The sequence below is a fragment of the Mercenaria mercenaria genome, chromosome 8 (genome assembly GCF_021730395.1).
Source record: "Mercenaria mercenaria strain notata chromosome 8, MADL_Memer_1, whole genome shotgun sequence".
Lineage (NCBI taxonomy): Eukaryota > Metazoa > Mollusca > Bivalvia > Venerida > Veneridae > Mercenaria > Mercenaria mercenaria.
Window position 1 is genome coordinate 29,531,332 of NC_069368.1, and position 17,265 is coordinate 29,548,596.

At 35.4% G+C, this 17,265-nt stretch overlaps 1 protein-coding gene across 2 annotated transcripts in view; it reads left to right on the plus strand.

Annotated features, from left to right (window-relative positions):
• The window catches only part of LOC123566692 (fructose-1,6-bisphosphatase 1-like), a 33,177-nt gene extending 28,534 nt beyond the window's left edge, over positions 1-4,643 (plus strand). For both annotated transcript variants that reach the window (XM_045361000.2, XM_045361001.2), the window contains one exon: positions 203-4,643. In XM_045361000.2, the coding sequence (XP_045216935.2) occupies positions 203-391 (189 nt within the window). In that variant the 3' untranslated portion in view covers positions 392-4,643. The remainder of the gene's footprint in view (positions 1-202) is intronic.
• The last annotated feature ends 12,622 nt before the right edge of the window (positions 4,644-17,265 follow it).

Consider the following 17,265-nt stretch of genomic DNA (forward strand, 5'->3'; position numbering starts at 1 on the left):
AAATTCGCGCATCGGTTCTAGCGCGAAATACGCGAAAATTCGTCCTACACGAATAAAAATGATTTCACAGTATTTTATTGTAAAAATTGATACGTATAAAAAGTTTATATTGTTGAAAAACTTTTTATACACTGGTCTATATATATATATGTATTATACTGGTTTATATATATATGTATATGCTGGTGCCTTTATTTTGCAGTTGAGGTTGTTATATGAATCAAGCCCGATGTCTTACATTATGGAGCAGGCTGGTGGTCTTGCTACAACAGGTACACAGCGTATCCTTGACCTTCAACCAACAGATATACATGAAAGGTGTCCTGTCTACATGGGATCTAGAGATGATGTGCAGGATGTACTTGATACATACAAAAAGCATGAAAAGTAGAGTTCATATTTTTAATCGAAGGACATGTATGGAGGAGTTTTTGTTTAAATTGGAGAACATGTTCGGATGAGGTTTATTATATCGGACTAAATGTATATATTTACTGTGTTTGTGCTATTATATGATATACTGTTTATGAGTGAAAGGGATTTGATACTGTTAATGAATATACGCAAAACAAAAACTATGTTCAGAATGAAATTTATCTGGTGAAAGTGACATATACTTAACAAAATTTTGATCTCTTGAATACATGACTGTGTAAGCAAAGTTAGTTTATACATAATAGTATATGAGGGGACAAAACTGTTGCATTTATAACATTATGGTTGTATTTTATATTTTATTTGCCAGTTGCTATAATTACTACTGATAAATATAAACACTGTTACTGTCTAGAAAAGACACAAACTTCTATCATAATCTGACAAATCTCAATTATATATCAAGTCAATAATAGAAGCAGGCATTTAAAGAAACTTAAAAGAAAGAATAGAATTTTTTTCTTGTTATTTACACACTTTATTTACGAATTTAATATGCTGCTGAGACGCTATAAAATTGGAAAGATATTTTTAATGTTACAGCTCAATGAACAAAATGTCATCTTGTATGTATTTTCTTGTTTGCCTAATGATTTCAAATTATTTCGAGACATTACCATAGATCCTCTATGTCTAAATAGAGATAACACCAGGAAGGCTTCATGTATATAACTGTATCTTTCAAAATCTTACTTCATCAGGGATTTCACTAGCCAAAGACTTCATTATTTGAGCCGTGCCATGGGAAAACCAACATAGTGGCTTTGCGACCAGCATGGATCCAGACCAGCCAGCGCATCTGCGCAGTCTGGTCAGGATCCATGCTGTTCGCTAACGGTTTGTCTAATTGCAGTAGGCTTTAAAAGCGAACAGCATGGATCCTGACCAGACTGCGCGTCCGCGCAGTCTAGTCTGGATCCATGCTGGTCGCAAACCCACTATGTTGGTTTTCTCATGGCATGGCTCATTTATTAAATTTGACCTTTAAACAGCAGTTATTTCTTGAAATGATTTATGTGCTGATCTGTTGCCTTGTTTGGGCTTTTTTTTCCCACAGTTTTCGATCCAGTTCTTTTATTTATACTTTTCTCCATTTGTCTTTTATACTGGCTTTTTTTTTACACTTTTTATGTATCTTTGGAGTTAACTGACTGACATCTTATACTGTGAAATGGTTAATATTCAATAGGGATTAGTTTTTGTTTATTTCGTGGTTGTAACAACCCCAAAAAATTGAAACCAAAGAACAGTCTTTCTATAAATCTTATCTAGACAATTGGAAATCGCAGAATTCATGCTTGACATGGAATAGCTGGGGTTTTTTTTCTCCAGAACAGCAAACTTTTACGTCAGAGACAATGAGACATTGAAACAAATTGAGAGAACTTAAAGTACATGTACTTGTAATGCAAAAATGTTCTCTAATACAGGTAAGGAAGTATACATATAATTATGTGCCATAAATTATTACACATTCTAACACGATCCGATTCATTTTCCTATTAAACAAAGAAGGAAGAAAGCAATGAATTATCATACAACAAATCACTGTTCTGACGTCACATTTATTACGTCACGGCGTCTACAGCGGCATAGCGGCGCGCTGGAAAAGAAACCGATTGAAAACGGGCAAATATTTAATGCATGTCATCAAGGATGTACTTTAAAATCCTTTATAACGTGTTAGAATCGAAATAATATATCTCATCCAGTGATTTGTCGTTGAATAAATCACTGCTTGTCGTTCAGATGCGTATTATTATATCACTCGGGCTACGCCCTCGTGATATAATTCCTTCGCATCTGAACTCCAAGCAGTGATTTATTCAACGACAAATCACTGGATGAGATATATTATTTCTTAAATAGTTGTGCATAAAATAATAAATGATGCTGTAGGAAAACGTGCTATGTTTGCAGTGTACATTTTCAGCTTAACTATTTGAAGAATAGATAGAGCTATTGGACTCGTCAATTCTAAGGCATCGGCATCCCAGTTTGGTTGTTTTTGTATGTAAGCTGGTATCTCTGTAACCACTAATTGGAATGGTTTGAAACTTCACACACTTGTTTCACTATGGTCTGACATGCATTATACAGATTTGAGCCGTGCCATGAGAAAACCAACATAGTGGCTTTGCGACCAGCATGGATCCAGACCAGCCTGCGCATCCACGCAGTCTGGTCAGGATCCATGCTGTTCGCTTTTAAAGCCTATTGGAATTGGAGAAACTGTTAGCGAACAGCATGGATCCTGACTAGACTGCGCGGATGCGCAGGCTGGTTTGGATCCATGCTGGTCGCAAAGCCACTGTTGGTTTTCTCATGGCACGGCTCATTTCATAAATCTGTTTTGCATTTTTACCAAATTATGCCCCTTTTTCAACTTTTATATTCATTCAGCTGACAAGGTTGTTGAATAGTCGAGTATTGCTGTCTTTTGACAGCTCTTGTTGTATTTCTAATAGATTATTAAAGATATTTATAATAAAAAATGCAAGAAAACATTTTTTCTAGATTAAAAGGGGTATACCTCCAGACTGTCTAAGGAATTTAGCAGTGCTTTTTTTTGTAAGAATTTTTCCCCCATTGATTTCTAGTCAGTGTGTGTTTATAAAAACTGAAAAATATGTACAGAAGCTTTCAAAAGGGTAAGTTAGGCAACAGAATAATTATGTGAAATAGATGCTGCTTTTATTTAAAACAGAAGAACTTATCAATGTACGTTTTATCATACTAAAAAAATATCAGCTTAAAAGTTACCGACTTTTGATTTCAAAATTACGTATACATTGCTATAATTCTATGTCTTCAAAAGTTAAATTTTTGTTCACTTGGAGGTATGCTCCTTTAACCCTTAGCCTGCTAAATTTCTAAAATGGACTGGTCCATCATTCAATTTGGGCAATACCATTTATTATTCAAAGGGGTGTTCACTGAAAATTTACTGACTGAATAGCGAACAGTGCAGACCATGATCAGACTGCACGGATGTGCAGGCTGATCTTGGTCTGCACTGGTAGCAAAGGCAGATACAATTGCCGCCAGCAGGCTAAAGGTTAAAGGTTAGTGTATATATTTTGTACTATATATATATTCAAGAATGTACAATTAAAATGCATTATAAATATTGCTAAGCAATAACTGAATTGTTTACAACATTTAAATTAAAAACGCCCAAGTTTTATATATAAAGAATTTCTGTCTGTTGTAATGCCTGAAAATTTAAATGTTGCCAGCTGCATAAAAGGGACATAAAATATCTCGGTGCAAACAATTCAAAAAATGTAAATATCGATACAAAATATCTAAGAAGGTGACATTGCTGTGTAAATTTCACACAATGAAGTAAATTATTCCAAAAAAAAAGTTTAGTTATTTGACTTATTTCTATAAGAAAAGAATTGATTGGTACTAGTGTTTTACAAATTTAAAACTTCACAAGGTTGGAAAAAGTTTGCAGAATCAGTTCTGCTGTTTGACACAGAGAAAAAAAATCATTTTTATATCCTCCGAGAACTGCACATAAAATATGAGGCATGTGAAATGTCATTGAATATTTTTGTTTATTAGTGATAGTTTGTTGAAGAGCTTTTGAGAAAAACATTCTTCTTTTTATCAGTACTTACTTGAAAGTTTGATTTAAAATTCCATTTCCGTTTCTTAGGTCTGTTGTAAAGAAAAACAAGCCTTTATAGTCTGCTTAAATCGATAGATAGGTTCCGATAGGTCTTAAACATGATTATACAATGATTGCCAGTAAGTGCATGAGCGCCAGTGTTAGGATTTATCAACCTGGGAAAAGTTATATCGACCTTGGGTCTATGCCTCGGTCAATAGTGATATTGACTGAGAGTGAAGCCTGTGGTCGATGTTGATAAATTCTCATATTAACCAAATCTGTAAGGCAATAGTCGTTTTATTATTTAATCCAATAACTCAAAAGAGTTGAAAACATTTGTAGCAGTTGCTATTTAATTGTATATGACTATTTTAGTTATCACTGTTTTAGGGAGGTACGAAAGTTTAGGTCAGTATGACTTTTTGTCACAAAACATGACTATGTTTCGACCAGTAGCAATGAATGTAAAGATAGATTCAATATAATTAAAATACTAAGTATCTGTTTAGATAAATGTTCACAATGGGAATACTGTGGTTTGTAGTTAATGTACTCGGAAAAATACATGTCACATTGACAATCAAAATGGTTGTGTTTTCTGTGTCTGTCCCTATGTGTAGTAATGTGAAAGACATTGTCTAATAATAGTATATGATAATTTCAGGCTAGCAATCTTTGTTGCACATTCAGACTACCAACGTTAATTTGGTTGAATTTAATAAATATTTACCACAATTTTATGGTCTATGGTCAGTAGGTTGGATTTTGGAGTTGGTTGGCCAAAGTTTAAGGTCTAAACTGAAAACTGTTTCTGCTTTATAACTTGGAAATGCTTTGGTCTAGGGCTTAATAGATTGACTGCATGTTTGAATAAAACTGATGACAGTTATAATGGAGAAAGAATGAAAAAGCACCAAAACATAAACCTGAAATTCTAAGTAAAAAAGGTGGATTATTTATAAAGTAATGGTACAAAAGTTATATTGCTGGTGTCATATGATGTGGGTTGTAAGGGGAAATAACTATTTTAAGTTTGAAGCAAATCCATAAACTAGTTACAGAAATAAAGTGAAAGTGCATCGAAATTCAACCAAGGTGTGGATGATGACAAGGACGCTGGGGCGAGTAGGGCGATCAGCTCTCCATGTACTTGATATTTTCCATATAGAGCTAAAACCTATTCAGGATAAATAACAACCATGAATAGGACCATGCAACTGCGTAACGTAACTGCTTGTGGTCAGTGATAATGCTATAATTGGATTGGGGGTCATTGGGCTGAATGTCGAGGTAAAAACATAAAGAATGAAAATTTTGAACCTTCGACATGATACAGGGGTTATCTTGTTACAACAGCTCTTGTTTTCAAAATAAAATTAAATAATGCAAGATTAAATTCCAGAAGCTTCTATGGTTCTAAATCAGCTTGCCAGATATTTTGTTTGAGTGGTTTAGAATTCATAGCTTTTCGTTGTATGTTGGTATGTTCATGGTGTTTACAACTGCAACCTTTGTTCAGGCGAGCTAAAAAGCACCTGTGTGATAGACAGAAGGGCAGGAACACAACTGTATGCCAGCATAACACATAATTGTTGGGACATGCTTCAGGTTAGGCTAAATCTACTCTTTTTCAAACACTTGGCAAACTTTCTTGCATACATGTATTTCACAGACTATCCCAGTCCATCAATAAATACCGGTCAGATACATTCAATTTTACTTCTTACAAAGAAAGCACTATTAAGATTTAAAAGAACTGTCATTCTGTGGAATCTTTAAATTTCATGTGCATTAAGTTTTGTAGTTTTAGCAAAAACATTACTACCCAGCAAATTTTTAGTTTCTCTTGAAGACCATATGAATTGGACTTGTTTGTTGAGATTAAATTTTGTGGATTTGCGAAAGCATCACATCAACGAAACTTTGTCCCATTTGAATAATTAATATTTGGAGCTGTGCTGCTTTTAGGAGATACCTATTCAAAATAGTCATTAGAACTCGCTTTATTATGTAATGGTTAAAGATGTCCAATGCCTATCTTCCACTAAAATGTTTCATTCTTGTATATTTACTTCAAATGTTGAATGTTGTTATCAACTGTATTTAACTTCACTATTAGATATATGAGCCGCACCATGAGAAAACCAACATAGTGCGTTAGCGACCAGCATGGATCCACACCAGCTGCGCATCCGCAAACACACAATGTTGGTTTTCTCATGATGTGGCTCAATTACGAAATAACTGTGTATGTATAGCTACATTCATAAATAGATGCCATGCAGTAACAGTTGCTTCTTAAAAAAAACTTCCATGTTTTTAGTGGTTGTACATTTATACCCTGTTTAGCTGTACATGAACATTTAACTTTATGTATGTATAAATCATAAGTAGAAATTATACATGTTTTCAAATATGATTATTCATGTTTTCAAATATGAAAGTGGCTAGTATACCTTTAAATATTTCTTGAAAGTGAAGCTTTGTGACTTAGTAAGGTATATTGTCCCTGCAAGATCTCGCATTGTTACCCCCAGTATTTTGTACCACTTCAGAGTGGTTGATTAAACAGTGTTTCCAAACGAGTAACTATATGTTCCTATAAACAAGTTGACTAAATACCTTGATTTTAAATAATCTTTTTAATATTATAATCCAGTTACAAACAAAACAAAACAGTATCATCTCATTACAACAATATCTCATAAAACTATATGAGATAATAAAAAGAAAATAAAAACAACCAGTTAAATACTTTGCATGCATATACATTACTCGTTCCTCTCATTTTCCAGATCCATAAAAATACCATTAAACTAGAGCTATCCCTAAATTTGGTTTACACCCCAACTACAAGCCTTCTGTTGTTGAACTTGTAATAAATAATATGAGCCGTGCCATGGGAAAACCAACATAGTGGCTTTGCGACCAGCATGGATCCAGACCAGCCTGCGCATCCGCGCAGTCTGGTCAGGATCCATGCTGTTCGCTTTCAAAGCCTATTGTAATTAGAGAAGCTGTTAGTGAACAGCATGGCTCCTGACCAGACTGCGCGGATGTGCAGGCTGGTCTGGATCCATGCTGGTCGCAAAGCAACTTCGTTGGTTTTCTCATGGCACAACTAATATGCATTGTGACCCTTAGAAAACTACTGACCTTTCCCTACACATGATTTTATATTTACTTAAAAAAAAAATAGTTATTGTGCTGTATATTTTTGTGCAAAGTGGGGAATAAGTGTGTGGGTAGGGGTTGGGTGGGGGGGGGGTTGTATGACATGTCGGCTGATGTCCCTAAAATTAAAGTTTGAAAGCCATGCCTTTTATATGTTCTAACAAAAGTCTTAAAAAAAAAAAGAAAATTCAGTGGATTTATATCCCTTAACAGGTAAGCTGTTTTGTGAATGAAGGGAATATATTTAAAAAAAAATTTTTTCCAGACATGCTCAAGATATGGCCAAAAGTTTTTCACAAAATCAAGGGAAAAAACTGTGGTCTTCAGTTATCTTTAAGTTTCATGAAGATCTATCACTGGATTACTTTGTTATGGACGAAGTTATGGATTTTGAAATAATAAAACGACAAGAACTCCGAATCCTATCAAAACTGCACGTACACCACTGCCCTATAGTGATCTACATTTGTGTAAAATTTCATGAAGATCTATCGATATGTTATTTTGATACAGTCAAAATCATCCAATCAAAGGGAAAACTACTTTTATTTGGTAAAGAGGGATAATATTATATTTGGGCAAAGATTATGCTGATAAATAATTACGGGAGTTTTTGTGCTCCTAGCTGAAATATTTTTTTAATTTTAAGTCGAGGGGATAATTCTATGTGTGAGCAAAGGTCATGTGCTAACTGATAATAATGAATGGTTTGATAATTCTAGCTTAGAGACTTTTTCATGGATGCATGCATGGACGGACGGAGGAACAGCCAGACAGACAACACCAAAACAATGTCCCTCCAGCTTTGGCAGGAGATAATTAAGTCAGGTCCCCTTGGCCTTGACCTTTGAGTCACTGACCTTCAACAGGCATCTTCCTGTTATGTTCTATATATATCTATATTAACTGTGTAAAGTTTGAAAGGCATAGCTGATAAACTTTATGATTTAAGAGACTGGAAACCATTCTCAGGGTCAAGGTCACTGTGACCTTGACCTTGACCTGACCTTTGACTTCCAAAACAATATTGATCCTCCTCAACAAGGTGCTGAGTCATCAAACAGTTATAGCTACCATATTTTTGACTGAAGAGTCTGGAAACATAAAATGTTGATGCGCAGACAGACAACACCATAACTTGTCTTTTATTTTCTCAGAAAGGACATAAGAAAATATAACATAGGGTAAGCTAAGCTCAAAAAATAATAACTTGATACCAAATAAACAACTTAAGCGTTACAAATGGAGGAAATGATTGTATAATTGCAAAAATAAAGATTTGGCACATTTACTTTTAACCTTAATAAGTAAGAACATGGAAGTTTTGAAACAATGCATGGCAAAAAAAGTAAGCATTATATTTACAGATGCACAAGTTATAAAATTTGAGCCACACCATGAGAAAACCACAAAGTGCATTTGCGACCAGCATGGATTCAGACCAGCCTGCGCATCCAGGCAGTCTGGTCAGGATCCATGCTATTCGCTAACCGTTTCTCTAATTGCAGTAAGCTTTTAAAGCAAATAGCATGAATCCTGACCAGACTGCGCAGGCTGGTCTGCATCCATGCTGTTCGCAAATGCACTATGTTGGTTTTCTCATGGTGCGGCTCATTTAACTTTTGACATTAGCTTTAAATCAAGTGTCTATGTGGACAATATACTTGGTTCTAGACAACTACATAGATATGTCTTAATCTTATCTGCACAAACATTGCCCTGAAACTAAACTGAAAAATATATTGTACAGCTTTTGGACAGCTCAAAAATAATTTAATCTTTTAGCAAAAACACTGGCAATTATTTCAGTATCTCAAATCTTAAATGCTAATTCTTTAACTATTAGAACTTTGCAGGATATATGCCCTTAATATCCTTGAAAGTTCCTCTTGCAACAAACCATTCTAATTATTAACAATTTGAAAAATGATTTATTTATTTATTTACTTGGGTTTTACGGCACACCAACACAGTATAGGTTATATGGTGCCAAACAAGACTACAAATTTTGGTTTCACATCTCATTTACATAGAAATAAAAACATGAGGTATGGAATCAAAATTTGCATACCTGCTGGAATCACAGAGTTACAGCAAAACCAAGTGTTAAGACCCTATTAGTTGTCTCTTATCATCATGCAAGGGTAAGGCAGTGGTTCCAATCCTTTTCATACACAGATCGTCCCAGAACCAAAATGAGGTATAAATTTATTGCAATTAACGTTTACCCTGCTAAGTTTCTAAAATGGATTGGTCCATCATCCAATCTTACTATTCTAAGGGGTATTTCACAGAAAATTTACTTACTGAATAGCGAACAGTACAGACCATGATCAGCCTGCAAGACAAAATCACTTGCCGCCAGCAGGCTAAAGGTTAAATAAAATAAGGACCGGGACGTTTACTCGGTTAATCAGACCCTATTTGATTACTAGGTGAAACCAGTTTCAATTATCACTCTCAAACAATAAACATCATGAGTCGTACTTTGTCTTTATACATTTCTTTACCAGCACATGTATAGATCCACATTATATTTTCTGCTAATTTAAAAACACATCAACTTTAACATAATCACTAGTCTCTAATTTCCTTGTCGTGATATTTAATATAAAATACACCAAAATATGACTTATTGTCACACTGCTTGCAAACAATAAAGTCGGTAAGTTTCTAATGAAGTTAGCTTCTTGAAGTACCTTGACCAGGAAAGAAAACAGCATTTTCAATATGGCGACCAATTAACCGGTTTGATCTGATTTCGACCAAATGATTAACCAGTTTTTAAATTTTGAAATCGTCCCAGCCCTAAAAATAATCTAAAATTTTGATATTGCACAATGACAAAATATGATCGACACTGGAACAAACACACATAAGTAAATTCTAGTTAATCAATATATATACATGAATTTTCATCCAGTAACTGAAGATGGAGAAAAAAAAACTACTTTTCAGATTTACTTCGCAGAATACATTAAGTCATATCTGAGAAGAATATGTGTATGGCAACTGGTTAATTCAGTCAGTAGAGCATCCACCCTTAAGTGAAGAAAGGGTCCTTGGTTCAAGCCCGAGACTAAATGCACATTTTTGTTCATCCTGTGATACTTATATCATTTGAAGCTGCATCCCATCTTCATCGATACTTAAAATTTTTATGAATGAGTTAACAACAATTCTAGTATTTCTCTGTCTAAAAAACTTACAAAGGAATGATGGTCCTGAATCGCTCACCTGTCCCATACATGAACTGAGTTTGACTCATTTTTTCTATTATTGACATAGTGGGGCATTAGTTATTGACTTATGTGACCTAGTTCTGAACTGACCTAGATTATAAATCAGATAAAAATCCTGACAATTTTATGAAAGATCCATTGAAAATATGGCCTCTAGAGAGGTCAAAAGTTTTGCTATTTTTTAACATAATGACCTAGTTTTTATTTCTGTGACCATTTTGTATTGAACCTAGATATCATCAAGGTGAACATTCTCACCATATTTCCCTGAAGACTAAATCAAAAATATTAAAGGCCTCAGAAGAGGTCACAAGGTTTTTTATTTTTAGACTACTGGAACTATTTTGACCGGACGTGAACCAGTTTAACTTACTAGATATCATCAAAGTTGAACATCTCACCAATTTTCATGAAATCCATTGAAAAAAATGGCCACTAGAGTGGTCACAAGTTTTATTATTTGACCTACTGACCTAGTTCTTGATCGCATATGACCCAGTTTCAAACTTTTCCTAGATATTATCAAGATGAACATTCTGACCAATTTTCATGCAGATCCCATGAAAAATATGACCTCTAGAGAGGACACAAGGTTTTTCTATTATTTGACCTACTGACCTAGTTTTGGACCGCACATGAACCAGTTTCGAACTTAACCTAGATATCATCAAGATGAACATTCTGACCAATTTTCATGGAGATCCCATGAAAAATATGACCTCTAGACAGGTCACAAGGATTTTCTATTACTTGACCTACTGATCTAGTTTTTGACCGCAGTTGACCCAGTTTCGAACTTGACCTAGATATCATCAAGATGAACATTCTGATCAATTTTCATGCAGATCCAAAGAAAAATACGGCCTCTACAGAGGTCACAAGGTTTTTCTATTATTTGACCTACTGACCTAGTTTTGGACCGCAGTTGACCCAGTTTCGAACCTGACCTAGATATCATCAAGATGAACATACAGACCAACTTTCATACAGATCCCATGAAAAATATGGCCTCTAGAGAGGTCACAAGGTTTTTTTATTATTTGACCTACTGACCTAGTTTTTGATGGCATATGACCCAGTTTCGAACTTGACCTCTGACCAACTTTCATGAAGATCCACTGAAAAATATGGCCTCTAGAGAGGTCACAAGGTTTTTCTATTTTTAGACCTACTGACCTAGTTTTGGACCGCACGTGACCCTGTTTCGAACTTGACCTAGATATCATCAAGATGAACATTCTGACCAACTTTCATAAAGATCCCATGAAAAATGTGACCTCTAGAGTGGTCACAAGCAAAAGTTTACGCACGGACGCACGCACGGACAGACGATGGACGGCGGATGCTGCGTGATCACAAAAGCTCACCTTGTCACAAAGTGACATGTGAGCTAAAAATAGTTCTAAGAAAACTTTCATACATCTGAAACTCATGTTTGATTTATCTTTTATGTAACAAGGTTATTTGTGGAGAGCATTACTTAATGAATATAATATCATAACAAATCCTTAGAAAGAACTCAAACTGGAAACTGGAACAACAGATCGATGTGTTTTAAATCTATTATCAAAAATCCATTAAAATCCATTTCAAAGAGCATTCTTCTTTCTATTACGTTCCTTTGGATATCAAAGGTATTCTAAGATGCAGTTTTGTTAAATTTCCTGGATAAAAATTTTTTCGGAATTTTTATAAGCCAAAATAATGATAGGCAGAAATATTTCTAAGAAAAATATACATCAAGCACTAAAATCAAAAACAGTTCCACTTACCAACCAGACACCATCAGAATGAAACATAATTAATATAATTTTGGTTTTTGCAAAATGAAGAAGAACATTTTATAACAAGAAATGTGCCCACAAGTCACGGATGCACTCGCTATGTGATGTAAGGACATGAAAGTGCAAGTCTTGGGAATAATTGCATGTTGGCAATAGAACATGTATACTGAAGAAATGAACTGGAAAAAATTAACATATTAAATATTTATTTCACCTTTAAATCATTAAATGCTGCATTGTCTTGTTAAGACAAAAGTTTGCACCAAGATATTTGTAGGCATATAAAATTTATAGACCGTACAAGAATAATAACATAAATTCTTTGACCTCTAAGTGTGATCTTGACCTTTGATCTTGGGGTCTAGGTCTTGCACTTGACATATTATCTCATTATGGCAAATATATATCATATTATTTGAATATCTATCTATATACATAAAAATACAAAAGTTTTAACCTTCAAGTTAAATTTTTGACCTCAAAATGTGACCTTGACCTTTGAGCTAGAGTTCTATGTCCTACATGTGACATATCATCTAGTAATAGTGGATGTTGTGCTAAGTTATATGAATATTAATTTGTTTGTATAAAATCGCAGTAAAAAATAAGGGTGACCTTAACTATTTAGCTAGGGGTGTAGGGTATTTTATGGCACATTACAACAAAATGTCTTCTAGGTTCTACGAATGTTTATTCTAGCGAAGATATTGATCATACAAGTTATAGATCAGACACGAAAAATGACGTAAAACCTTTGACCTCTGTGACCTTGACCTATAAAGTAGGGGTAGGGGTCTTCAGTGCGACCTTGGCCTTGAGCTTATGGTATGGATTTTACAAATGACACATCCTGTTAACTGGTGTTAAAAGTAGTTATCTGTGCCAAAATACTTCAAAATCTGACAATATAGAACAAAGTTTTAGACCAGACATGATTTTGTGTACACACAAACACATAAGCATGGGCGAAATAATGGATGCAATAGACACACACAGACAAGGCTTACACTACATGCACACCTATTTTAACGGTCGGGACATGAAAAACCCAGTTACAGGACTAACATAGTGAACAATCGTCTCTTTCATCAACAATAAGTATCTGAGTACATAATGGCATAATACTGCACTGGCCTGATTTTCACTGATGTACTGAAATCAAATATATTTCAAAATTTCTGACAGCAGCATTTTATCACCACTTGTACAATATAATTATGTGAAAAAGGTAAAGGTTTTCCATACATCAAGCCATTTCTACATTTTTACCTAGAGAGTAGCATCAAAATTCTGCATATTCTGTAGAAAAATTTTGAAACCAAGAAAAACAAGAGCTCCGCTAAGCAGGGCAATATACGTCGAAGGGTTATATTAGAGCATGGGAGCAAAATTTAAAGAACTTGACTGTTGAAGCCCAAAGGACAAGAACAACAAATTAGAGGGAAGAAATTCAAAAAAAAAAAATGCTGTCCACAAAAATCCTTACCAGGTACAGATATGTCAAAATACACCTAACAAGAGGGTCATTGACCCTAAAGTGCTCACCTTTGTATAAGGCATTAAAGGTGTGTTTGTATAACGTAATGTTACAAGTATTGATAGGTTTCTTCTATGCTAGCCGTCACATTCTTTAACCTAGGGCAATAGTTAGACAGTAAAACTCTGATATCATATGCAAAAAATCAAGACTCTAGCTATAATTGATTCAGAGAAGAAGATTTTCAAAGTTTCTTATTATAAAAACCTGTAGTAAGTACATGTCACATACTGGCGCGTGGCCATTTTTGACCTTAGGGCAATAATTTGGTCAATTATGGTTAAACCTTTATATCACATGCCAAATATCAAAGCTCAAGAGAAAAAGGTTTTTAAAGTGTGATAGCTGAAAACCTATTTTTAACCAAAAAGACCCATATGTTCAACGAACTGGAACCATTTGAACAACTTTGAAAGAGGGGTACCCAGAGATCGTTTGTGTGAAGTTTCATCAAAATCCATTCAGTGGTTTTGGAGGAGATGTTGTTTAAAGAAATTGTTGATGAAAAGTGACCACGCCCTCTGGCGGCCATGTTTTTTAACGAATCGGAATAATTTGAACAATACTGGTAGAGGGTCACACAAGGACCATTTGTGCAAAATTATTTTAAAATTGGGCCAGCAGTTTCACATAAGAAGATTTTTTAAATTTCCACTTTATACATATAGGGAAAAGTGACCACGTTCTCTGACAGCCATGTTTTTTGACGAATTGGAATAACTTGAACAACCTTGGTAGAGGGTTATAAAAGGACCATTTGTGTAAAATTGTTTTAAAATTGGGCCAGCAGTTTCACACAAGAAGATTTTTAAAGTTTCCACTAAATACATATAGTAAAAAGTGGCCACGCCCTCTGGCGGCCATGTTTTTTGACGAATCAAAATAATATGAACAATATTGGTAGAGGGTCACACAAGGACCATTTGTGTGAAATTATTTTAAAATCGGGCTAGCAGTTTCACATAAGAAGATTTTTTTTAATTTCCACTCTATACATATAGGGAAAAGTGACCACGCCTCCTGGCGGCCATGTTTTTTGACGAATCAGTATAATTTGAACAATATTGGTAGAGGGTGACAGAAGGACCATTTGTGTAAAATTATTTCAAAATCAGACCATTGGTTTAGGAGATGTCGTTTGAAGATTTTACTATTTTTAGCTCTGGCGGCCCGGCGCCTATGTGCAACCAAGCGGAACCATTTGAACAACTTTGGAAGAGGACCACTCCAGGAACATTCAGGCCAAGTTTCATCAAAATCCATTCAGTGGTTTTGGAGGAGATGTTGTTTAAACACAATTGTTGACGACGGACGACTTGACAGACGGATGACGGACACAGCGTGATCACAATACCTCACCATGAGCACTCTGTGCTCAGGTGAGCTCAAAATGGTAGGTACCATCCATGTTGTACCACAGAAAAGTGGTTTGGGTTTTTCCCTACGGCCAATAATAAAATAGTTACAAAATAAGCTATTTATAGTAACATAAAAGGGTGGTAATTCGAAAAAAAATTATTGTAAGTGAACAACAAAAGGGTCATATGACCTGATGTCACAAGAAAGAAACGAATGTCAAGTCAAAACGATGATAAAATATATAGAAAGTCAGTGTCCTTCTGTCAATGAAAATTCAGTTCTACATTTGTGTGTCAAAACTGTGTAAGTCATCAAATTTCAAGGGTATCTTAAACAACAAGAAAGTAGGACAGTAGGCAGGGGTATCAAGGTCACAATCAAAAGACAATAATTACTTGGGTCATCGATTTATATTTAAATATACTTGGAAATGGATCAGATGATTTTTTAAGTATTTTTCCTATATAACTCACATAATAACTAAGTGACCCCAGGGCGGGGCCTCTTTTAACCCCTGGGGCTTAATTTGAACACTTTTGGTAAAGGACTACTAGACAATGCATCATACCAAATATCAATAGCGTAGGTCGTATGAATTCCGACAAGAAGATTTTTAAAGCTTTTTCCTATATAAGTCTATATAAAACTTGGGACCCCCAGGGCAGGGCCTCTTTTCACCCCAGGGGTACAATTTGAACAAATTTGGTTGAGGACCATAAGACAATGCTACAAAGCAAATATCAAAGGTCTAAGAGTTGTGGTTTCAGACAAGAAGACTTTTAAACTTTTTTTCCTATATAAGTCTATGTAAAACTTGCGACCCACGAGGCAGGGCAGGGGGATAATTTGAACATTTTTGGTAGAGGACCACTAGATGATGCTACATACCAAATATCAAAGCCCTAGGCCATGTGGTTTTGTACAAGAAGATTTTCAAAGTTTTCCCTATATAACTCTAATTAAACCATGTGACCCCCGGGGCGGAGCCATATTTGACCCTAGGTGGATAATTTGAACAACCTTGGTAGAAGACCACTAGATGATGCTACATACCAAATATCAAAGCCCAAGGCCATGTGGTTTTGTACAAGAGGATTTTCAAAGTTTTCCCTATGTAAGTCTATATAAACCATGTGACCCCCAGGGCGGGGCCATATTTGACCCTAGGGGGATAATTTGAGCAATTTTGGTAGAGGACCACTAGATGATGCTACACACCAGATATCAAAGCCCTAGGCCCTGTGGTTTTGGACAAGAAGATTTTTTAAGTTTTTCCTTTCGGTTGCCATGGCAACCAGAGTTCTGCATGGAATTCAATTCTTTGAACAATTTTGAAAGGGGGCCATCCAAGGATCATTCCTGTGAGGTTTGGTGTAATTCTGCCCAGTGGTTTTCAAGAAGAAGATTTTTTTAGGAAATATTGACGGACGGACGACGGACACCGCACAACAGACATTGAGCGGTCACAATAGCTCACCATGAGCTAAAAAAGGGATCTGCCAAATAAACCGCAATGCAGAGTAATATACACACGAAACAAAGTCATATGACCTTTGACCCCTAAAAGCGGCAAGCCATCCGAACATGCGCTCTGCATGTCGTCTCGATGTGATGTACATTTGTGCCAAGTTTCTTTGAAATCCTTCAAGCAGTTCAAGAGTTAAAGAGCGGACACGAAACAACTCATATGACCTTTAACCCCCAAGTATGACCTTGACCCTGAAGCAAGCCACTGGAAACATGCACTCTGCACGTCGTTTTGATGTGGTAAACATTTGACGTGTCAAGTTTCTTCGAAATCCTTCAAGGGGTTTAAGAGTTACAGAGCGGACACGAAATTGCTAACGGACGGACAGACAGACACCGGGGGTATCACTGGCACCAGACCAGAAAGAAAATGCCCCTGTACATGTTATACCCTACCCTAGGTATTCTATAAAAACCATGGTCATGAACGGGAAAATATACTAACCCATTTCAATTGCCAATTTCATACCTAAAACGCGCAGTTTGGTAAATGTGTACTATGGATATTGAACAAGTGGTAATTTATCTTCCAATGTGTACCGGTCATGTTTCTTCAATATTTCTTATCTTAGAGAAACTAACACA